This window comes from Seriola aureovittata, chromosome 15 (assembly GCF_021018895.1).
Source record: "Seriola aureovittata isolate HTS-2021-v1 ecotype China chromosome 15, ASM2101889v1, whole genome shotgun sequence".
Taxonomy (NCBI): Eukaryota; Metazoa; Chordata; class Actinopteri; order Carangiformes; family Carangidae; genus Seriola; species Seriola aureovittata.
The window spans coordinates 13529563-13554190 of NC_079378.1; the positions used below are offsets into that span (position 1 = coordinate 13529563).

Here is a 24628-nt window from a genome sequence, read left to right on the forward strand (position 1 = left end):
GAAAAGGCACAGTATATACATTTTAATGATAAACGAATAAGAAAACAAACAAGTAAGAATGAGTAGATTTGTCATAAAAAAGCTTTGTCTCTATAAAGACATATTTCTCGCTGTTTTACAATAAGAGGAAGGCAGCTTCAATCTTCTGTTCAGTGCCTTGAATCTCCCTCTGACGGCTTGGTTTCCATTTAGCGACAATGGAAAGACGTTGTCCACTGTATGTTGAGGTCAGTTTCAGCATTGTTTCCCTCTTTTATGTGTTTGGTGCCCAGTTTGCATGTGTGAATAATTCAGATTTCTTTGAACCTGCAACAACACATTGTAAAGTTATAATTGGTTTGACTGTTATGACATATGAAATGCAATGAAACACAATAGCACTGCTTATAATGTTTAAGTTTGGTTCAGATTGTGTCAGAAATTCTATGCTTTCAGATGTAAAGTTAATATACTTATTTTACCAAGTGAGGCTCTGAGTCTAAACTCTCTGCAAGAAAGTGAATAAAGCATATTTCCTTAATTGTTGAACTCTTCCCTTAAAGGATGAATTTCAAGCACTTCTTTGATCTAACAGTGTCTGAAATTTCCTTTCCAGTGGTAAAATCTTTTCTTAACCTGGGTTTTTATTGTATGCCATCCTTAATAGCTGTTGCAGCTTCGACAAATCTGCAGTCTTTGTAATGGTTTGCTATCTTGGCCAGGGTGCAGTTGAAAAATAGACATTTAACCTCAAGGGACTTCCTGAAATTAATGTAACTAAAAGTAAGGTTTTAAAAAACACAGCAAAGCCAATGTTGTGGCAAAAACGCTTGGTGATACTCACCCTCTGACTCGGGGAGCACGTCCACACCAACCCTGAGCTTCCTTGTAAACGAGCCTGGACAAAAACTGAGGACAAGCAAACAACGCGTTAGTAAGGGTCTCGTTACACTACAGGAACATCATCTTCATGAGCCAAGACAATTCAACAATCCTAAACACGGCTGGAATAAGCAGTAATGATAAAAAGCTCAATCTCAGCCTAATGTTTAAAGCTTTGCTGTAAAATGATGAATAAAGAGATTAAGTGGTGTTTCTGACCACGCAGGCCAAGACATCGGCAGAGATGAGCATGTAGAAGACGTTGTTCCAGCCAGTAGGAGAGATCAGACCAGCCAACAGAGGACCCAATGCAGCTCCTGCAGAGAGCACATCAACATTAATACACTCAACTGTCTGTTGACTCTTAATATGAAACATCAAGAACACAACTTTTTAGACTTTTAAATAAATTTACAACAAAACATTATCAGTAGACACTGTCTCACACTGACCAAACGAGTGTAGAATGTGACCAATTTTCTTTGACTTTATAAACATTGATCTCACACAGCAACAGGATCAATACCTGGCTGTGCACAATTTATGCAGCAGTAACTTCATAAATCATTTAAATATTCCAATGTGGCATCACCAAAATTACCCCAAAAACAAATTGAATTAAACAAAAATGAAAATGTTCTCAGTCCTCCTTAGTGGGATCTGGGCATTTAAATTTGAGATATCTGTGAAATTTGTCCAATATGATGTAAACAGTGTTAATATAGTTTGTGGTACAGCATTAAAATATTACTTTCAGAAAATTCAACAATAACCAAAACAACAAGCTATCAAGATCAATCTCTACATTTCTGACACTTGACACATACCTATTGAACCAGTCCCGTCAATAATTGCTGTTACTGTTGACAGTGCCCTGGAGTTTCCTCTCAGACTCTCATGTGTTCCCTGTTACAACAAACACATTAGAACCAGCGTTGCTTATGTTGTTCATTGATATCCACTACATGCGAGTAGGATTATAGAAAATGTGTATTTCACAAAAGAGGTTTTTACAGATCATAGGGCGGGAGGGTTTCCCATGATGCTTACCAGGTCAGCAGATACAGCAGTAGTGATGAGGGCGTACGGTCCGTTCACAAGGCCTCCACATACCAGCAGCATACCTACATATGGAAACACAGCTCTAAGTAAAAAGGCTAAAACTCAGAACCACTAATATAATAGGTACAACTAGATAAAGGATAAGAACAAGAAAATATGAGCAATTTAGTTACTAGATGATATCATTAACAACTGCCTCATTAAATATATGGCATTTGCTGTGTGATGTAGCACATCTGCTCTCTTTCCATGTAGGTTAATGTTTCATAACAATGTCATTTTTGTTTTTCTAATGGTAGCAGGGGTAGTCTTTGTTTTTGGCGAGATGTCACTGGCAAAAGGCATGCTCCAGCTTTGAATAGATATAAGACAATAGTTGCAATGTGCAGACAATATGCAGCAGTGTGTTTTTGTGTCAATGTATGTTGAGATATTGGGAGTTAATTTTATAACTGAATATATCTTAATTGAATCCTGTTTGACCATCCAACATGAAAATTAAAAAATTTCCAGTGTCATTTTATTTGTATTCAAATAGCAATCAATCAACAACATTTTAACATTAAAATGAACCATGTAAGCCATTGACAAGGCATCATGTAAAGCTGTTAGAATGAAAAAAACAAAAAAAGCACAGTAAAGGAGTCTTACCGATTGTAGTACCAAGGCTCCTTTGTCCAATGTAATTATAGAGGAAAAGCTAGAACATGAACAAATCAATCAGCAGAAATCACACATTCAAATTTATGTTCCACTGATAACTAGATAAAGTCTATATTATGTTGGAAATTATTGTGATATTTATTCTATGAGGTGACGCTCACCATGGGGGCCGCAGCAAGCAACATGACGCAGCAAGTTGTCGCTCTCCCACCCGTGTAGTCAGACACAAGGCCTGCCATAATGCCCCCTGTACACACAAAACATATCCAGTCACATTATATCTTCCTCACAGCATCATGATCATGATAAATAAAAAAACTGCAGGAGACCCAACCCTACGAGATCCAGGGACTTGATTTGAGATAGATCTGAGGTTAATTAGACATTTTTTTCCTCTGGTGATGATTGATGATACATGATGAACCATGTACTTATAGCTGGCAGAGAGTCTGCTTGGATTCATTTGGATAATAGAAATATTGACGAGGAACCATGACATCCTCCTGGCTAGTCAAAGGCCTTTGCTGAAGACTATAGAAGCAAATAAATGCCATCAGAATTTTAATGTTACAAGCAACTGAATATATAATTGGGTATTGGGAATATATGATCTGCTACTGAAAACTTAGCGCCGGAAACGTCAAGATTTCTCAAATTGGACTGGTAAAATTCAGACATCTACTTTGAAGATGAAAATTTCACACTTCGAGATCCAAGTTATTAAGGATGAGCATTCAAGCATGAAGGGAATCAATCTGTCCGATTAGGTAATGTTCTGTCAGTCAGAACAAGTAAATTTAGACATTGCTTTTTAAGTACATTATTTCACTGGTTTACAAATGTAAACATCAAGTTTTGAGTGGTGGTTAAATTTACCATTAGGTATTCAGTTGCTTATAAAATTCAAATCAAGGAATTTTAAAAACGATGCTGCCAACACATATTCCTATTATATCCTATATATATTTTGTATGCAAGATATTTTCTTTTCTACTTTTCTACTTCTTCCATCTTTCAGATTATGTGATATGACTGATCAGTCAATGGTCAAAGCTTACCCACAATTCCTCCTACATCAAACAGTGTCGACATGTCTCCTGCTTCTTTTGCCTCAAAATGTGCTGAAAATAGAAATAAAATGTATATAAATATAAATAAAGATATACATTTATATGATGTGGATGAAAGTGTTATATGATATCATGCTCACTGGATAAAAATTAACTGTATGAGTAAACACTGACCAACATTTGAAATGTAGAGAGGAAGCCAGTACAGGAAAGTGTAGCTGACCAGCTTGGCGAACAGCAGACAGAGAGAGAACTCCATCACTCCCTGTGTGAGACACAATATACCACAAATGACTGTCTGAACTTTGAACTTTCTAAGACACACAGGGCAGAAAAGTAAAGAAAAGTTAAATTAATTCAAAGAATTTGAGTAACTTGATTCTTACACAATTTTTTTAAATCAGCATCATTTTCAGCAAGTTATTACAATCCCTATGCCATGGTGTCATTTCTGATACCACCACCAGAGGGTGCCAAAGTACACAAGTAAACAAACCCTACACATGGTGGCATTTTATCTTTCAAACTGTACGTACAGTACAAATTCTGAAAATAAATAAATACATAATCATCATTAATTTGTTGGTTATAAACAACTTTAAAATATGAATTATTGTGGTAGTAATTCAGAATGCCTTTTTTGAAAATCAGCACCAAATCAATTCCAACCATTTCCGTGGTTAAAACAGTTGTTTTTACTCACAGGTATACTGAGAGCCCCACAGAAGCTAATGGCCTCAGCGTGTTCCTCTGCAACCTCCTGAGGTTCAACGGAGATGGCACCATTGACGGTTCGGTCAACGTGGGGCGAGTTCTGCAGGAGAGGCTCCTCTTCGCCGCTTTCCTGTTCGCTCTAACGCACAAACACACATACATGAGTTCAGGCAGTGTTGTTATGTATTAATGAGGAAGATAAATGTTTCTGATGTAACTCACATGGTGCTGAGGAGGAGTGCAGTTAACGTCTTCAGGTTCTGAATAACAGAGAGGAAGAGACGGGACTCAGAAATGTCTTACCACAGCAACTGAGAACTTAAAAGCAACATTCAGGTGAACTTAAAAGCAAATGTAAGCTTCATGACACGGAATATGACAAGTTTTAGTTTTCCAGCTTTTCCACTGCTGTTAGAAGCAAAGTGCTCCTCATAGAAAATACATAGGGTCAAACTTCATTTTGTTGTGCACCGCCTTCTTCCTTTGCCACTGGGCCACAGACAGAGCTTAAATTAGCTCGCTTTAAACAAGGTAATGGTATTGTAGCTCAGTTAGACCTAAACCTTTAAAGTTAAAGCAACCGAAAACGATTTCCATTACAAACATAAGGTCAAGCAAGATCCCACATGGAGTGCAGGGGTGTCTGTGATTTGCCGCGGTGGAGTGTGGTGTGTGGGTTTCTCTGATGAACAGAAACTAACTCTCAACTAGGAAGAAGAAGCACAGGATCCCAGTGCAGGCGATGATGATCCCTGGGACAATGAAGGACATTCCCCACGCCGAGGAGACGAAGACTCCTGCGATGAGGGAGCCCAGGATGTTTCCCACTGAGGTGTGGGAGTTCCACACACCCATTATGAACCCACGCCTGATGATCAAAACACAAGCACACAAAGTAGGTGAATGAGAATATAGGTATTCCTTCAGAAATATGGTTTTGGGTCATCAGTCATATTAAAGGAGTAGCTCATCCATTTAGGAAATACGCATAATTGTTTTAATTCCCATAATGATATTCAGATTGATATCAATGTCTGTGTTAAGTATGGAACTGGAGAAAGGACATGTTAGTTTAGCTTAGCATGAGGCTAGGGGAAAACAACTAGCCTGACTATGTACCTACCAAGAGCTCTAGAGCTAAAAAAAAAAACAATGTATCGCAGTTGTTTAATTTGTACGCAAACTAAAAGTTATAAAATCCTGTCTGTGATTATGACGCCTCCACCACCGCAGCCAGTAGCATTGTTTTAACGCAGGGCAAGTGTGTGAATACAGCCTTAATCGTCAATAACTAGTTTAAGCACATAACTCCTCCTAAAAACACAAATTTGGGGTTTTACATTTTGTTTGCATAGAATAAGATAAAATGTATTAATCACAAAGTTTTAGAGGTGTTTGTTAGATGTATTTCTGACCTTAGGACAAAGCCAGGTTAGCTTTTTCCCCCTTGCTTCCAGTCATTATGCTAAGCCAAGCTGAACACTTCCTGACTGCAGACTGCAGCTTCAAACTTAACGCAGAGACATGAGATTGATTTCAATCTTCTCATCACACTCTAAATAAGTGGATTTCACAAAATATTAAACTATTATTTTAATGATCAATAACTGATTGACAATTTGAAGCTTAAAGAAATGAATGAAAACCAATAACCAATAACCCAATAATTATAAATCTGGGTAACTTAGAATCTCAGAACACAAAATGTGTGCTTTTAAACTGACCAGTTTCATGTAAACATAGACATTACAGTAACCAGGTTTCTTTTGTGAAAGTAAACATAATACATGACTGTAGACCAGCCAGTGAACAGGGTGGGGCTTGTTCAGATAGGTGTGGGCCTGTTGTTTACAAGTCAAGTGTCCTCATTGTGATGTGCTTGTAGTTCTACTTTGAGAAGAACCAGTCTAACCAGTTTCTGAGCTTCCCAACATATTTAAGGGGCAGTTTAGATTTAGGATATAGAACTGGAGGGAATGGTCTGAGCTCAGTCAAAGCTGGGTTTCACTGTGCTGTCAAAACGTGACAAATGTGCATGTGTGTCAGTCAGCAACAAAAAAGACATCTAATACTGCATAGTCAGCAGCACTGCGCCTCAGTACTCACTTCCCCTTTCCAAACCAGTTGCCGACACAAGCCACCACTGCTGGCCAACCGGTGGTCTGCACCAGCCCGTTCATGACCTGCGGAGTGAAGCAAACAGAGGGGGAAACCAGCCTGTATTAATTTATGGATGAAGGCATAGAACCCAATTTAAGTGTCATTGCCAATTGTCATCGTTACAGCAAATTCTACATCTAAAGGAGGATGGGAGGAGACCAGTGTGCAAGGCTTGTTGTTAACATTCCCACACCAAACCTATATAAGCCCAGACGCATGCCTGCAGTCATATGATGCATTGGTGAGTCATGTGTTATGTGTGAGTAAAGCCTGACTAAGCCACCATAAGATCCCTACATTTTTAAAGGCAAGAGATGATAAATTAGGTCTGTACCAACCCACAAAGCTGACAGTGATCACACCTGTAACTGGGCAAAAGGGTTGTTAATCAATACAATAAATAAGTGATTTCTTGATAGCTACATGTAGGTGCTTCAGTCCTTTCACTCTCTATTCAAGATATTAGATTTTAATCTCTCTTATGTCAAGGAGAAACATTTTCCTTACAAACTTATTACAGATCTAATCGGTGTAACTTTGACTAATGATTATTTATAGCAGGAGTAATATTTCTAATCATAGTTTCCCCACAGGTTGTGAATTTACATGTGGAATTTGACGTCAGGGATGGAACATGTGATGGTATGAAGCACATCTGACACTTCAGAGCTAGAAAAGAGCATTGCATCTATGAACTACAAACTAGTGAAAATACTTTTTTTATTCTTTATTTTTTCATTCATCCTCAAATATGCCTTGCTGCTTTTCTCCGTTTTATCTAACTGTAAATTGAATATCTTTGGGTTTTTGACTGTGGATTAGAGAAAACAAGCAATTTGCAGGCATTACCTTGGGGCATTTTAGAGACTAAACAGGAATATAGTCATTAACTGAAACCTTACTACAAGAGATTGGGAAAGTAGCCTGTGTCTAAAATAGGATTCTTACTTCTTTCTGAAGTAATCCTTACACAACTGAAATCTGATTGTGCAAGGTGAGAGGTCTGAGCTTGATTCCCATCATAAAGTCACAGCAGCAACACACTCTGATTCTCAGTGTACAGGTGGGGTTATTACCAGTCAAATAGACATTAAAAGGAAACTGATGTGAAACAAAACTCCTCTGACATTGCCTTCATTTGTACGGAGGAACTGACTGTGTATACACAAGGGACCAACGTTCCTTTCCTATGGAGTCAAGTGAACAATGAAAGCTGGATAGTGTGTGTTGGTATGGCTGAACATTTAGTGATGAGTTAGCAATTAACAGCCTTGTTGATCTCTGTGCTTCCCTCTTTCTATGCTAATGGGATTTTGTGGTATGCAGTAGTTCTGCCTCGAAAAATGGACGATAGGTTGTTTATAAATCAAATCTTCCAAATTCTGTACAAGCTGAAAAGGAACACTGCATTTCTAAATGTAAACACAGGGTGTAAACATGCTGTCAGTCGAAAATTGAGGCCTTCTGACACAGTATGATTTGTTCACATATCAGAGTTTGTGAACACAGTAGTAAATAAAGATACAGATTGGGTCTTTAAAGAAGGCCTGTGGAGAATTCTTACAAACAAACAAAAATTATATTTACAATCAGTATGTTAGTCCTTGAGATTTTTTTAATATTCTAAATCCTGCAGAGTTTATAGCCATGTTTGCTGGCTTCCTGTCTTCTTCCTTGCCTTTGCAACTACTTTGTGTCACTTCTTTGCATGTTACTTCTAGTCTGTGGATCCAGGGATTAGTAGAGTAAATCCAGCTACAAGAATGTGTATCACGTTGTCCTTGTGCTCATTTGTCTACATATGCATCCTCGTGCGTGTGCATGACACAAACGAGACAGGGATACAGGGACATGTGTAAAACATTGCTTTATATTGCTGCTAATGGTCAAAAAGTCCACAGGACTTAGTGTGTTTACCTGGATGAAGGCGTAGTACCCTAATGAGTGGATTTTCCAGTAGAAGCCGAGGCCAAACAGAGCTGTGAACAGTCCACTCGACAGCATCCCAAAACTCAGGTAGTACCGCAAAGGCAGGCGCTCTCCAAATATCCCACTGTGAACACAAGAAAATGATTAAGTACCGATGTAGCACACACAGGCAGACAAAAACATAACAAGATCAGCCAGCAACAGCATATACAAACCTGAAAAACATGCCGATGGCATAGGCAACCAGGAAACAGTTGTCCAAGACCCCAAACAGCGTCTGATAGTTGTCTTGGTCTAGAGAGATGACAAAGGCAAAACTATTAGCTTTCTCTCGTTTCCCACCCAACAACATGGAAAATTGTGTCTGCTGAAATGCCACAGAGTCAACCCAGGGTTTCTGGAGTGATGGGAGAGCCTGTGCCTGAACTAAGAACCTTCCCATACTGTTCCTTATTATACTTTAATATAAAATATATATAAAATATAATCTATATGTAGTGAAAGATTTAGCTAGTTCAGGTGCTTATATGTTGGACTGGGGTGTTTTTGTCAATCCATAAACAAATGTAATTCCTTGATACTGAGTGTCAGTTTAAGATACAGAGACTGGATTTCAATTTATAAAACTTTACTGAAGGATTAAGGTGTCAGGTACATGTGCACAAAAATGCTTACAGTACTGCAGTCTTATCCAATGTAAGTGTAGGTGTGTGTGGTTTTAAGACAGGTGTGTAAGCCTCATTACTTATGCCATAAACAATACATACAGGCCCAAGCAATAACTGATTTATAAAGGACTAAAGTAGCATTCACAGCAGAGCTCCACCCAACTGACCAGAGGTCTAAATGGCCTGAGTAACAGGACCTGTAACAGTGGGTCAAAGTTCACACATGCTAGAGGGAAATCTCTCATCAACAATAGTGCATGTACTAGGAGAGCTGGCAAGTCTCACAGAGCTTAACTGCTAAAACTTAACAAAGCTCTCTAGTTAACATTATGTAGCTGATGACACCAGGCAACTGATGAAACAGGCAACAAGGTACTAACTTCAACAAAGATACACTAATTATCATCCAAACACATTGCATTACAGGAGAATAGTGTCCATGACAGCATTCTCAAACATCAAGGTCTTCATGCTTACTTCTTTGAGTATACTTGTTTTTGTCACTTCTCCAGAGTGAAATCTACTGGTGTTTACTTGGCTACTTGACAAGCACACCAGAATCTTTTTTACTCTATTTCCTGATATATACTAAATTACTATATATGGGAATTTTATTTCCAGTCAACTGTTTTTATTACCAAACAAATCCCAGATCTGTTCTCATGTAACACACATCAGTGAAGTGACTATAGATGACAACAAGAAAAGGACTTACCAAAGGGCGCCCAGTCACACCAGGTAGCATTGTTGGTTACGTTAAGGTCTGCTGGTCGAACGACTGTGGAGCAGTTTCTGTGCAGTTCACTCTGAATATCAGAAAGAAACACATTGAAGAAAGCAGATGAAACAATACAAACAAAACAATAAGAGATAGGCTACATATAAATAATAGAAAGTGCTACATTTTGTTGTCATAAAATCAGTTGTTGAGGATGTGTCTTTTTCCAAAATACAAATTGTGTATTTCATTGCCTCTGATGAGACTAGATATGCCCACTTTAACTGACATAATTTGAGTCTGCTGTTAACAAAGTGTACTGTTAAAGGATAACACCTATTATTAGGGGAGAGGAGAAGATGGACATTTTTGACATTTTCGACCCACACTTCATGTTCTTGCAAAAATCCTGTGAAAACTGCAGATAAAAAGGAATTGAATTGTCCCAATTACCTTAACAATGCTGATAGGTTTCCGTGACAGATGGTAGGCTGTGTAGAAGAGGAAGGTGAGGAAAAGAATGAAACTGCGATACCTGCAAAAGAGAGATTGAAATAAAGATTTGGTGGAAAAATTGCACTACCATAAATGGGTACCTATAATTAATTTATCACTTAATTAATAATACTGTATTTATAACCAATTTTAATACTGACTATTGACATTTTTTTGTACATTGTGAAAAGAGACCAAGAAATAACATGAAGGTTTGCTGTCTTACATACTTACGTAATTGAGTATTTCCATTTTTATTAGGGCTTTACACTTATACTACACTGCATTAAAGAGGGAAATGTTGTGCTTTTCATGCCACTACATTTATTTCACAGCTATAGTTACATTACAAAGACTTTACATAAAAACATATATAATAAGCTTATTAAAAAAAAGCAAGTGGTTCTCAACCTTTTTGGCTAGTGGCCCCTTACAAAAACTGTCTAGTTGGGGCCCTCTGTCACATTTCTGATGTTTATGAGATGTTTTCAGTTCCACCAAGGAGCAATTTAATCTCTAAACATCTAGAGAAAAATCCAAAATAAATTACATAATTATTGCAGTACTTTTCTTCTTTCCTCTTCCACTAATCATCTCAGGACTCCTTAGATTTATCTGTGACCCTTGAGGGGGCCTCAAGTCATTAAAACTAGATCAATTTTCACCAGCTACAGTGGAAAAACACTACTTAAGCATTGTTGCATCAGTATTAACCATTTAATAACATAATATATAACGATATTATCAAATACATGACTTATTGGTTTGCATTTCATTGTACAAGGGTTCCCAACAGTGATAGATCAGAGTGATAGATCACATCCAAGTGTAATGACTCCACACTGTCAGCTTTCTCTGGCTCTTCATTGTGCTTTTTATCACATAGACTCAAGACATAGCATGGCACTGTGAGAGAGTGTTTCAATTAACACAACCTATTCATTACTATGAAGTATACAAATTATTGAACATACTTTAAAACAAACAGACTGCTGGACTAGTACAGACTATTGCAGGAATAACAAGTGTATCAATGTGTAATTGGGGTGCTGGTAAAAAAGGGAAAAAAAGAAAAAACTTTTTTGGGATTTTCTAATGCTTTATAAACCAAACAATAAGTCATTTAATTGAACAAAAAAAATTAGGCAGATTACCTTATAATAAATAAAAGTATTAGTTGCAGTAATAGTCAAACTATCTGATAAGTCATAGTTACAAGTTATAATTTCTCATTCATTTGTTTCTCTTTTCCTGGTGGGAGTGGGCTCTTTTTCTCAACTGTGGGATCATCGGTGTTTTGTTGTGCCTAATATAAAATGTGTGAGAATATTTACCAAACTGCGACTCAATAATCCCGTTTTTGCCCCACCTATGGCTACTTCACTGCTAGTACTGTGAAGTGACAAGTTGTTATTAAAACGAAGTGCCCCATGTCTTGCCAAATGCCTTAAATGTTGAATTTTGTCGTCGACTGCATCGATTCGTTAAAGATCAAATCTGTGCCGATAAAGAGGAAGCTCTGTAATGACATTTTTTTCTCTTAATGGGAGTTTGGCGTGGCAGTTGATTCTCACAGCAAAACATAGTTGAACATACAGCTCAGCGAAAACAAGCAGCTGAAATATAGAAATCTAGGTACCAGTAAAATGAACCCACTGGATTTACCTGGCGAATTACAAATCCGCAGAATGTGTGTTAATCGATGTGGTTGAGACAATCATTTACAGCAGGGAGATAACTTAACAGACATACACCAGCTGCTCTCTTAACCCCAACGGCTGTAATGAGGCAGCCGTTAACTAGCTGTTTGGAAGTGTAGGGAACAATAGGAATGGAAGATAATGGAAACTTACCAACTATCTCGAGAAAACGATGTGATAAGTCGTATGCCGGGAGCCAGAGCCGATTTCATTTTCGTTCAAAACTTGCAACAATAACAGCCTGCTGTCAAACTTAACACAGAAGCGCTCACAGTTTGGTTCCACGCATGTCCACAAAGTACGAGACAGTTAAGGCACAGCAGGAATGCTCGTAGCTAACTAACCACAGGAGAAGATAACCGGCTTGTTATTATAAACAGCTTGTAACAGCAGAAACCGGGTCACACAGACCTGGCTAGCCCGGGAGAAAAAGAGACGCTTACTTGTTTAGTAGTAACGAGTGAATATGGACCTTTATGTTTGATAAATGAAGCTACAGTAGACGCTAGGTGCTGGAAGAATAAAGCAGCAGCCGTTTAGCTTCGTGGTGAGATATACAGTCCGTAAACATCCAGCAGTTCTCCATACTGGGAGGCTGAGTTTATATGTACCGCTCAGGAGAGCCAGCCTACCTCCGTACATCTGCAATACGCGTCCTGCCTAAAGGGCGTCCGTTATGAATAGAAAATAATACTTATTATTAGACGAAACGTGTTTATTCCATGCGATTTTCCAGACAGAGGCTCCCGGTGGCCATGTGACCCCCCCCTCCGACGTAACGCCGTACCGGAAACAGCTGAAGTCTGGAGCGCCGCGGTAAAGATGTATATCCAACAGACTTTCAGCCCAACAAACCTACAGACAACCGGTGGTCACAGTCTGAATATGGCCACCAGAGCTCAGCTACCCTCCCTGATAACATTCATTTAGGGACCATCTGTAAGTTACTGTCTAAATTAATGACTGAAATGTTACAAGGTACATTTTCAACACCTACACACTGACTTGCATGAGACTCAATATAAAAAGTCCTTTCAATTTAGCTCAGACTGCTTAAAATTGGATATTAGTCATTTATTATAGCATTTTTTTAAAATGCAATTCCTATATATTTTTCATGAATATGATTTTTTTTTTTACAACAGCTTCCAAGCCATGTGACCTATTGGTTCAAAGTCTATTCTGATATATGTGGCTACATGGCCCACAGATGGCTCAGCTCTTCATATTGAATATTAGTTCTTTGTTTAATTATTAATAACATTTAAACAGAAATTTTATAATCTGTTTTCAATAGCTTCCAATGTTATGTGACCCACTGGTTCAAAATCTTTTCCAAAATGTTAGATATTAGTACTGTCTATTTATTAATAATACTTTAATAGAAACAACAGCGTCAAAATCTTGTGATGTATTGACTTTGAACCAATCGGTCACATGAAATGGGAGTTATTGAAAAATAAAAAGATTAATTTAACAATATTATTATTAAGAAGGCAAAGTACTAACATTCATTCTTAAGGGGTATGATCTGCCAGGGCCAGGTAGCCACACATTTTAGAATAGAGTTTGAGCCACTGTGTCACAGGTCTTATAGCCATTATAAACAAATCATAATACTTGTGGTGCTTTTGAACTGTACTGTGTAATACTGTGTCTCTGTTATTTAGCCTGACCTCATTTATATAAATGGGAAAGATCTTATATATAAAGACTTACTCTAGTTAAGTACAAGTAGCTCAAAACTATACTTAAGTACAGCCATTGGGCAAATGTATTTAGGTACATTCCACCACTGCAACTCTTGACTGGGTTTAGGCCTATTTACTGCAAGTGATGTACAGTTTACAGTACCACTATCATATCCCAAAGCATACTGTAATGTTTTTGTAATGTCTTTGGAGTTCTGGATTTTTTTTGTTCCAGGCTAAAGATGTTTTTTTGTTAATTTTATCACAGTGAATATCATCTGTGCTTTTAGTTTTATCAGAAATATGTTAGTAAGTACAGACTGCCAATCACATTTCTACACAGTAGTAAATTACCATAATTATAGCAGACCTGATGTTCACTGTGATGGGTGTCAATTCATCCAATAGTGTAATAACTAGATAATCGACTGTTGCAACCCATAACCATTACATTTTAACAGACCTGAAATGACAAAGAATTGACACTCTGAAAATACATTTAAGATACCGAAATATAGTCAGAGTACAAAAATCACTATACAACCATGTAATCACAACGTAGCATATGGCACTAGAGACGGCATCAAAAATGATGCAAATTCAAATGACTATAACCATTTAGAAAACAAATGTAATTATATAAAATAATAATAATTTATCTCCTACAGGAAGATATTACTGTATAATATGGTGGCTTATAAAACTAAATAAAATGATAATTTAACATGCAACATTTGGATACCAGCAGCAAAGAGATAACAGAATAGATTTTATTTTTTAAATTAACATGACCCACAACAGATTATAACTTCCACACAATAAACAGCAAATCCAATGCACAGTCTCAAGTTCACACATGTGAACACATCCCTGATGTTTTACTAATCATGTAAACTTGACTTCACTAATTGAATGTCGTTAGTATGCTAACAATCAACTCCGTTAATTATCAATAAATAATTTGTCATCATGTGAGGTGGTATAAAATAGAATATATATGTTAAACAAAGTCAAACAGTTTCAAAACGGCCTATTCTGATTCGGGTAATTAGCTTTGTGCAAAGAGAAATTATGACCTAATGACAAATTCCTAATCACAAAATAAGTGAACATTTGAGCCTGCTGGTATTATTACAAAATGAGAACTCAATGGATCAACAAAGTCATTTGGATTCAACTTGTGGAAAAAAGTAATGTCCTCTTCAAAATTTCATGGCAGTCCATCAAATATTTTTCATATTTCAGTCTGGAGGCTGAACACTACCTGGACCTCTTAGAGATCATACTGAGAGATCATACTGATATCCATCCTCTCGTCTGACTCTAGACTTGATAACTTACACTGTATTTCCCAAAATGTTGGACTTTAAACAGACGGCAAGGAGTATGTTTCTTCCAGGCAATTTCCACTGCAGTTCCTTTACCGTAAATCCAAACTCAGCATTGTTGAATGTAACGCTTGGGCATATGCTGTGGAAGAGACAAATGTGACTCTGAAGTGTTTTTAAATGTTTTCATGTATAGTTCCACTAGAGCTCAGTGTGTAGAGAGTGAGGCGGTGTGACAGTGTGTGCAGTACCTTTGGGATTGTTGTGGAAGACACAGTTGTTAGCACAGGTGTCGGGGTGGGAGTCCCAGAATGAGGACGCACAGCAGCAGAGAGGGGGAAGCTCCAGTTTCTCCTGAGACAGCCGCTCCTTCATCTGAGCTCTCAGAGCCTCAATGAACCTGCCGGGAGTTAAAATTAGCCTGTTTATCACGGCAACTTCAGCTTCATGAAGCACTGCTAAACTGTTTTATAAGGGTGTGCATGTAGTTTGGTCCAGTTGCATTTTACTGAACCTTATGAGTGTATTTTTCTTGTCTTGTGGTAACAAAGAGCTAACCAAGATTATGAGCTTTATTAATCTGCAAGACTACAACATGTAATAATATATCATTGAATATAAATAGTTGTAAGGGCATATAAACAGGACAAAGGGGTATTTTGTACCTTAATACTAATGGGATAGTTACTATGTTGTTGCTACATTTTACTCTTTCCACTCACCTTTTATTGGGGATCTAGTGAAATACAAGCAGTAGGACACAACCTCATCACAAGTTGGATTTTACTGCGTGATGTATCAAGGAAAATCCCCCAATCATGCTGACATACGCGTTATCATGGTCACTAATCCTGTATAGCATACAGATCTAGAGATTGCTTCCTTAAGTTTGTGGCCAGAAAATTAATTTAATAGTAGTTTAGCTTTCAAATTCATGCTAAAATCACATCCTGTGTTTGGACTGTTTTTTTCTCACACCACAGACTATATCAGAGTCTATCGGGAAGCCAACCCACACCCAAGACCCATATTCTCAGACAATCTTGGTACAGTTGTAAAGAGTTCAATTGTTAGCTTTCACACCAGCCCAAAAAAACTGACCCAAACAGATCATATCCTAAACCACCCTTACAGCACTGTAAAGCGCTTTTCATAGCATTTTTCAGAGAGATATTACAAATCAAAATTAATATCAGTAATAATATTTTAATACTATAATGATTTCTGCATTGTTACATTCTGTCTGATCATATTTTGCACATGCGTAACTGCAGTAACTACACATTCAAGCTTTGGCAAATTAATCATCTTTAATTACCTTCCAGCTACTTTCCCTTTCTCCTCTTTTTTTCTCCTCTGCAGCTCCACAACTCTCTCCTCCTCCTCGAGCTTCAGACGTTCCAAAATTAGCAGCTCTCTCTCCTCCAGCTTCTGTCTGGCATCTGCAAGCTGCCGAACTCTCTCCAACTTTCTCTCTTCCTCCAGACGAATGTGTTCTCTCTCTGCTTTGATACTTCAGTGAAGACAGACACGTTTGAGAGATTTTCACTGAGGCTGAATCGTCACTTGTAAGTTGCATTCATATGTCAGTATTGTAGTTAGTCTGTATGTTAAGCATGTAGCAAACACAGAGTAATTAGCAGTAATAAGCAGCTAAAATATGGCTGAATACTCTGCTTTAGGTGGAGCTTTAAGAATGGCAATATTACCACACAGAAAAAAGTAATGGGCCATATTTTGGCAAAATAATAATCAAGTAATACTCATCACTACTGTTGAATGTTTTAATGAATTACACTGAGCTGAATTCAAGCTGCTTTGGGCATGAGATCATTCTGTTTAAAGTGACAAGAGGAAGTGAAAATGCTGGGGTCTCGTCACCTTGCTGTTCTCTTCAGGTGTTTCCTGTGCTGCTTGTTCTCCTTCACTCGTTCTCTCTCAATGTTCATGAACTGACGGCGATGCATCAGGAACTGAGACTGACGCTGCAAAAGAGATATGCGATCTTTAACATCTGGTTTGACAGAGTTTCAACAAATAAAGTCAAAGCTTTATGAGGATGTCTGATATTTACTTGTCTTTTCAGTTCTTCTTGGTCATCCAGAGGCCACAGGACCTGTGGGTCTCTAAGGTTGAACTTAAAACCAGGATCAGGCTGTGATTTGTCAGTATCCCACAACACACATCCACTAACCTGAAACATATACACAGTCAGAACAGAGTCAGGAGGTTTTGATTGGTGACCAGTTTCAACCAGTGTGATTGTACCAAGCTGCAAACTGCACTAATTTAAATCAAAAATATTTTTTGTTATATCTTGTAAATGTTAAAGGTTAAGTTTGGTGATATTCCATATTTCTCTTATGAACATCACATAAAAGAAGTAACCCTAACCACTAACAAGCATAATCTGTGAAGGCAAAGCCTGATACGGCTTATTCCTCTGTGCCATTGAGCTCCATTGATGTACAAAAACAATTTTAAAAAAAATACATCAGTGAGCCACACTGTTGCACAAGGTTACATGTTCCTTTATGACTATGAACAACCACTACAGTTTATTTTGAGTCAGTTCAGCATACACTGTCTTGCTGCTCTAAATACTCCATCCCCACTATTTGCTCCCGTTTGAGTAATGTTTGTTAAAAACTACAGTGCCCAGCAGTTTTGGGAAATGACTGCACATTTATTAAAAATGAAACTATTTGTGAGCCGTTTATTCAGTGAGAACCAATGGGCTTGGGCCTGAGTGCCGCAGATAATGTAATAAAGTCTGAAAGTATTAAGAGACTGACTAACATTTTGCTGGTTTTGGTTTTCTTGTGGGATTTGTTGACAGAAACAAATATATAGAACATCAGCAGCCTTTTCCTTTATCTTACCCAGATGCTTTGGCTGCAGTTTATGGATGGTAAGGATTATGAGTATGGTCATGGTTGGGGTTAAGATCTGCCAATCCTTGTGAAGTAGGCAGGACATATAGCGAGTTGAGCTGCAGAAACTGCTATGTGATCAAATATTTTACAGATCAGAAAAGAATAAATTGAATAACCATCCACCCCCTTTACTAAAACTAAATCCTCACAGGTGCAGGCTTCTGATTTTTGAGGTTTCATAATACATTCACAATCAACTGTTCCTGGAAGGCCTAAAATCTGGTTAATCAACTTTCTGGCAAAAACTACACCTAAACATTATCAACCAATCTACATCTGGGTTATGGTGTAGCTGAATGAAGCCAGAAATAAACTACACGGTACACTGTTGTTGTTCCCTGTTAGTAAACTGGACCTGTGAATCACAAGATGTCAGAAGGAAATGGAAGTTATGAAGATATATTTATCATTACCCTGTATACTTCCATGATGTCATCAGTCACAACTCGCACTATAAACTTATGTGCTCCAGTTTCACCCTTGTAATAAGACTCTGTCAGCTTTTTTAGGGCAAAATGATAGCCATAATGTTTTAACTATTTGGGTTTATGAGTTGACAAGAGCCAAGTGAAGAATATCTGAGTTTGGTTATTATTTGGCCATACTAAATGCTATGTTTGGCATAAACAAACACTACACAAGCAGAAACACGGCACTCCCACCACAAAGCTTTTAAGACATTCCTTAACTCTTTACATGCCAGATTTCCCATCAACTATCACGTCACAAAAAATGTTTGAAGTGTCTGGCTTCAATGAGCCTTGGGAGTTTTCTCACTGAAAGCCATCAACATGGAACACAGAGTGAACAATAATAAAAAGGTGCTACGGCTACATCCTGCATATTCATTAACCTTCTGTTGAACGAGGGGACATTCATGTTGACTGGTGGAGAAATGATCATCTCCCTCTTCCTCTTCTTCCTCTCCCTGAACATCTTCCTCCTCCTCCTCTTCCACTTCCCGCTCTGCTCTCAGTGTGTGAGATGCAGCTTTCTGTTGGGTGCAGAAGAAAATTATTTTATACCTTGAATGTGCAACAACACACATTATACATCATAAGTACTAAACATTTTTAAAAAGAGGAACTAGTGTGAGACACAGAAGCTCACATGACTGGTTGGAGAGATGTTCCATTTGCCTCCAGGAAGGTCTGACATCATTTCCCCATGCGGGATCATCCGACAGGCAGCCAGCCTGAGTCTGACCTGCCTCATGCCTTCACTAGACTGGAAAATGATGGAAATAAATAAGCCTCCAGATTAATCACTGTCACATTATTTTATCACTCACACAAGGAAACAATGGAATCATTCTCACTGCAAAAAAGAGCACACACTGCAGAGTTCCATAAACTCTACTGAAGAAAATAAGACCACACAAGGTTGAGTGTACATCACAAGGGGATGATAGAGGACATGTGTGAGCCTGCAGCATGATCCTTAGCAGTCTCTCTCAGTCCCTGGGCAGCCTTTAATCCACAACAAAAAATAAGGGAGCGACCACAATACTAGATGTTTGGAGCTGAAAACAATATTTCTATGTTACATTTTTTTTTTATGTGATAACATCACCTGATATTAACTTAATAAAATAAATTCATAATGTAAACTAAACATTCTGATAAATATCTCTCAAATCTGGTTATCAAAAAGTTTGCACTGTGCTCTCTGGAGGATAAATTATGCAATGTTTCTAATTACCAAATATATCTTTAACATTTGTGAGATGCAATTTATGGTTATTTATCAGCCAAACATTACACCTATATGCGATAGCTAAACATATGTTTCTAAAAGCACAGGCATTAATTTGCTGCTATACAGTAACCCCTTCTACTCTTTTGGTTTCAGTCTGTCTGCTATACTATTCAACCTTACTGCAAGGATTTGCTTCCATTCAGACACCAAAAGCACTATTGAGGTCAAAAAGTGATGTTGGGTGATAAAGCTCATCCCGGAGGTGCTGAATGGGGCTGAGGTCAGGGCTTTGTGCTTTGTTCTTTCACATCGAACTGAGAAAAGCATTTCTTTCTGAGGTTGTGCACAGGGTCATTGTCATGTTAACAAAAGAAAGAGGCTTCCCCAAACTGTTGCCACAAAGATAAAAGTAAGCAAAGGTACATGTGCCCGTATGCTTTTTGCCACTTGGTGTATATTGTGATATTGATTTCAGCCATAATGTTCAGCTCTACCTTTGAATTGTGAATGTGGGGCACACCAGTTAGCTACAATTAAAATCAGTGAAAGAAACAAAAAATATTAACCAGATAAAACCAAGTATATATTCAGTAGTTTTCTGGAAGATGCATTCATCAAAACAGTAAACAAAACATGATATTAATTTGCTAAAGCTTCAATTATTTACTCATGCTTCAGAGTGGCAATGCTATGTAAAACTGTCTCACCTTCTGACAGCTCCCCTCCATCATCCTCTGTCGCGCAGCACCTCCCTCAGACATCATCTTCTGACCAGTAGACACATGGTGGGTCCAGACTCGATACTGTTCTTGTGGGATTCTCCTGTTAGGTTTCACCTGAACATAAAAGCACAGTTTTGCAATGAAGGTATCAATCACATAGGGTCAATAGCAACATGTGAAAACTGAATCCACATCATTTTTAATATGAGTATTTGCTCCGTTTCTTTGTTTTACATCAATCTAAACTGAATATCTTTAAGTTTTGGATTGTTGGTTGGACAAAGCAGTTGAAAGAACTTGGAAATAGTAATGGGCATTTTCACTAGCCTATTTTCTGACACTTTACAGACTAAATGTTTAATAAGTTAATAAGAAAAAAAAATACATAAAACACAGTCCAGTCCTCTCCCCTGATGGATTTTTTTGAGTTAATATTATCCCATAAATACTTAACTATCAGTCCCAATAATGTTATCTTTACCACTGGCTCTTTTTGAGGCTGCTGTCTCTTCTTGAAGCCCTGGGTTCGCTGTGCCACACGGTGGCGCACTTCATCTTGAAATCGTCGAAGGCTCTCTTCATTCTCCCTCCTCCTTTCTGCCTGGAGCTCCTCAGTTAACAAAGCAAGAGCCTAAATCAAGACATGGGAAGACTGTTAGGACTACTTAAAGAACAATCAGCGGTCTCAATTCATGTGATTTTGCAGATTCAACCCCTCCAAGGTGCCTGCTTTTTCTCCTGAGAGTTATGAATAGTGACAAACAGTGCAACACATTTCAGACACATTCATTTTAAAATTACAAAAATGGGGTTTCAAGTTGTTTTTTGACCTAATTCTATTTGAAATTGAGCTGGCTTAGTGTCTGAAACCAGTTTTTCCCAGCTTAGTTTGAACATGTGATTAAGCTGATGTTAATATAGCCTGTGACCTGACATTGTAAGTACTGTAATTACATCAGAGGTAATGAGGTAGTGTTTGCAGTAGGGCCTTATAAATAGTCGCTTGAAAAAGTAGTGAGTCAAATTCAATTCTCTGCCCTTTATTGTGTTGTCGATGTAATTTTAAATGGATAAAATTGCCATTGTTGCCAATCAATCTACACTCAACAACCCATAGTGACAAACTAAAACCATCTTTCTAAGATTTTTTGCAAATTTATTAAAAATAAATAGATGAAATCTTTCATTTGGAAAAGTACTCAGAGCTTTAATTCTGTTCTTTGTAGGAGCCCACATCAGCAATTACATCTTCGAGTCTTCTAGGGTAAGTCTCTACAAGCTCTGCACACCTGGATTTGGGCAGTTTATCCCATTTTCCCTGGCAGATCCTCTAGAGATCTGTCAGAATAGATTGGACGTGTCTGTAAACTGTATGTCTCATAAATTCAATTTGCCACAGTTGGACACCTATCAAGTTCTAGACACTTTTCAAGGAAAATTAAGATGCACCTCTGCCACAGAGTGTCATAGTATAGGAGATGAATACTTTTGTAAGTTAGACATTTCAGGTTTTGATATTTAATAAATCAAAACTTTCAAAATTGGCAATTTTATCCACTTAAAATTAAACCCACAACATGAGTAAAAAGTGAAGAGGTCTAAATACTTTTTGAAGCCACTGTTAACAAAATACAATGCAATTCCCCTCTGTTGATCCGTCCTTTAATATAAGATACAATGTTGAATGAGGAATGTATCACTTGTGATAGAGTGCAGTGCATACAAACGATATCACCATAGTCAAGAACAGACATAATTGTAAATTGCATGTATGTCTTCCAAAGATAATCAAGTGTCTATGCAAAACTCCAGCTGTGACCTTCAGGTTTGCTTGTTAATCCACATGAGTCTTGAAAGGGAATTTATTGTCCAGCCAGTTCAAAAGCATTTATAATACCCAACCTTTTGAATTTGAGAGGTTATAAAAAGGTATGGGTAGAGACTAGCTTGAGATGACCCTATTTTGTTTGCAAAGGAAGGGTTATCACTTCAACACTTCCCCCCCAATGCGGAGTATCAATTTAAAAAATAGTTTCGGGCTGGACTGCTCATTTGGCAATTATTACTTTTACACAAACAGCACTGGAACAAAGAAAAGCCCATGTCAACAAAACACAAGGGTTAAACTGAATAAACCCCGTCTCCTCCTAAAACCTGGAGGCTTTCTGACCATCTCCAGTAACGGTCTCTGAGGTGCCTGGCAACCCAGTACAAACTAGATCTGGGCATTAGCGTTAAATCCCAAACTTACACACGGGTGCTCCAGGAAGTCTTGTCCGTTCTCCACCCAGGCTCCCACTGCCACCACCGCCTGGTTCCTCTCAGCCAGCACCTTGTTAGCTTTGGAGGCTTGGTGCTCCCTGCTCCGGCGAACTGAAGATTTATTTCTGCCGTTTTTCGAGGCTATAACCCGGCTAGCACTCATAGCTAGCCCCGCTAACCAGACGAACGTAAAATTCTGCTAACTTACAGTTAAAATATCTTCTCGGTTCGCTTCGTCGACTGTGTTGTGCACGATATTCGTTAATTATTTAAACGTGAAGAAACGGATAGTAAGAGACAAATCCCTGACACGTTCGTTTCGGCAAAGTAAATGTCAACAAGTCTGTTTGAGTTTCGCTCATTTCGTCTTCTTTTACTTTCTGGCGTTGGCGAAACAGCTCACCGGCGCATTACTGCCCCCACCAGGACAGGAGGAGATACTGTGAGAAATCACTATGCCTAATGAGAATCAGCTTTAAAGGTCAATTATGTTTGTACATACGAGGAATTTGACTTTTGAGGTGGCTGGGCAAAGATAAATAAACATAAACATATAACTATTTTGTACAGGCCAGTAGGTGAAAAAAAAGTGCAACACATATACAGTACCAGTCAAAAGTTTGGACACACCTACCCATTTATATGTTTTTCTTTATTTTGACAATTTCCTACATCGTAGAACAATACTAAAGATACCAGAACTATAACATAACACACATAGAATTATAAATCAATGCCTGTCACATCAGAACCTTCTCTCATAAACAGACAGTTTAATGAACAAACTTGGTGTTTCTCACGGAGCACAACCATAATTGATTTATTTAATTTTTTTGTTATGTTTTTTTTTGTCTTTATAAGTTAATTTGTTTAGGTAATTTTTTGTTTTTGTTTGTCTTTGTTGTGTCTTCAGTTTGGCTCTGTGGTGTGAACAAGCTTCACTGAACTTGTCAATGTGTTTTTTCTATGTATTTTTTTTAATAGTTTCTTCTTGATGATAATTATTTTTTGTCCTTTACATTTGAAGTATTTTGGATGTGCATGCTCTACACCTTTTGTAAACCTTATGCAATGGCAAACCTGTAATAACAGTCTGCACTGTAACTACTAGTGGACTCAAAAGATGGCCCTCAGAGTTGACACTCAGCTGAATGGGGATAGACAGACTGTTCAGGTGTACTGTCTCTGTACTACTCTGGGCTCATTGTTGCCACAATACCTCACTGTATTGTAGCTGGCTGGAGATCAGTAGGACTAGAAACATGGACACAGATGAAATATTAGGTATGTATACTGATAAAATGCTTTCTATTCCTATGCTGAATAGTCCTGAATATCAGTGATGCTAACACAACATATAATTTAAATGTAACACCAGAGACAGGAAACTCTCAATGTGCGTCATTCTAAAAAGGATAAGGCTGGTGATATTCTGTACTTTTGTTTTAGGGATTTTTTGACAAATCGCATGAAAACACCAAATGTTGGTCCATCTCTTAACACTTTTTGACTTCTGACCCCAGGCCATTTGTTCCTACTGAACATACAAATCTTAAAAAACAGGTCAAAGAGGCTATATATGTTTCTAAAACAGCCAGATACTAGTTTTCAGCAAACATGACTCAAACAGGAATGAATAGTGCATTTGTTGGGGACTTCTTTCAGCTGCAGATGGATACACATTTTATGCTCTAATAAGTTTATAGCAGAAAGATGGAGTTTGTGGGGTTGAATCTGCAAAGCATGTCATCCAACGTAATGATGTGTCTCACTGATGTGTTTGTAACAGTTTGTTGACAACAATTGAGCTCTATATCACAAAGGAATAAGATATACAGTGTCAGACCTTCGATGACACAGACAGGATAAATTTATTGTTTTGGTTTTGGTCTTTACATGGATCTGTTGACAGTAAGAATATGTAATATCAACAAAATTATGTCATTTATGT

General features: G+C 37.9%; 2 protein-coding genes and 1 long non-coding RNA gene across 3 annotated transcripts; 1 reads left to right on the top strand and 2 right to left on the bottom strand.

Moving 5' to 3' along the window:
* Nucleotides 1–7: 7 nt before the first annotated feature.
* slc37a2 (solute carrier family 37 member 2) lies at nucleotides 8–12803 on the bottom strand. Its single transcript, XM_056397020.1, has 18 exons — nucleotides 12194–12803; nucleotides 10299–10380; nucleotides 9843–9933; nucleotides 8675–8753; nucleotides 8448–8583; nucleotides 6477–6553; nucleotides 5072–5238; nucleotides 4593–4630; nucleotides 4360–4509; nucleotides 3831–3921; nucleotides 3645–3707; nucleotides 2748–2833; nucleotides 2575–2623; nucleotides 1912–1985; nucleotides 1689–1767; nucleotides 1081–1178; nucleotides 824–888; nucleotides 8–306 (listed from the first exon to the last, which is right to left on the bottom strand). The coding sequence occupies exons 1-18, from the start codon at nucleotides 12250–12252 to the stop codon at nucleotides 291–293; spliced, it is 1500 nt and encodes a 499-aa protein (XP_056252995.1). The 5' UTR covers nucleotides 12253–12803; the 3' UTR covers nucleotides 8–290.
* Nucleotides 12804–12854: 51 nt separating this feature from the next.
* Nucleotides 12855–17119, top strand: LOC130182258 (uncharacterized). Its single transcript, XR_008829696.1, has 3 exons — nucleotides 12855–12979; nucleotides 16422–16627; nucleotides 16958–17119. It is a non-coding gene; the product is annotated as an uncharacterized LOC130182258 (long non-coding RNA).
* On the bottom strand, nucleotides 14488–23193 carry ccdc15 (coiled-coil domain containing 15). The gene is made up of 10 exons (XM_056397022.1): nucleotides 22667–23193; nucleotides 20897–21046; nucleotides 20401–20529; nucleotides 19106–19222; nucleotides 18849–18989; nucleotides 17134–17253; nucleotides 16941–17044; nucleotides 16378–16572; nucleotides 15311–15459; nucleotides 14488–15201 (listed from the first exon to the last, which is right to left on the bottom strand). Exons 1-10 carry the CDS (start codon nucleotides 22838–22840, stop codon nucleotides 15152–15154), a joined length of 1329 nt encoding a protein of 442 aa, XP_056252997.1. The 5' UTR covers nucleotides 22841–23193; the 3' UTR covers nucleotides 14488–15151.
* Nucleotides 23194–24628: the final 1435 nt, after the last annotated feature.

Excerpts from the sequence above, each read along its gene's own strand:
- ccdc15 (XM_056397022.1), bottom strand. The coding sequence starts at position 22,840 with ATGAGTGCTAGCCGGGTTATAGCCTCGAAAAACGGCAGAAATAAATCT. Across the intron at positions 17,254-18,848 it reads GTCCCCTCGTTCAACAGAAG|GTTAGTGGATGTGTGTTGTG; the intron begins GTTAATGAATAT and ends TATATGTTTCAG. Across the intron at positions 17,045-17,133 it reads AAGAAGAACTGAAAAGACAA|CGTCAGTCTCAGTTCCTGAT; the intron begins GTAAATATCAGA and ends TCTCTTTTGCAG.
- slc37a2 (XM_056397020.1), bottom strand. The coding sequence starts at position 12,252 with ATGAAATCGGCTCTGGCTCCCGGCATACGACTTATCACATCGTTTTCT. Across the intron at positions 6,554-8,447 it reads GGTACTACGCCTTCATCCAG|GTCATGAACGGGCTGGTGCA; the intron begins GTAAACACACTA and ends TTCACTCCGCAG. Across the intron at positions 1,768-1,911 it reads CTGCTGTATCTGCTGACCTG|GGAACACATGAGAGTCTGAG; the intron begins GTAAGCATCATG and ends TTGTTGTAACAG.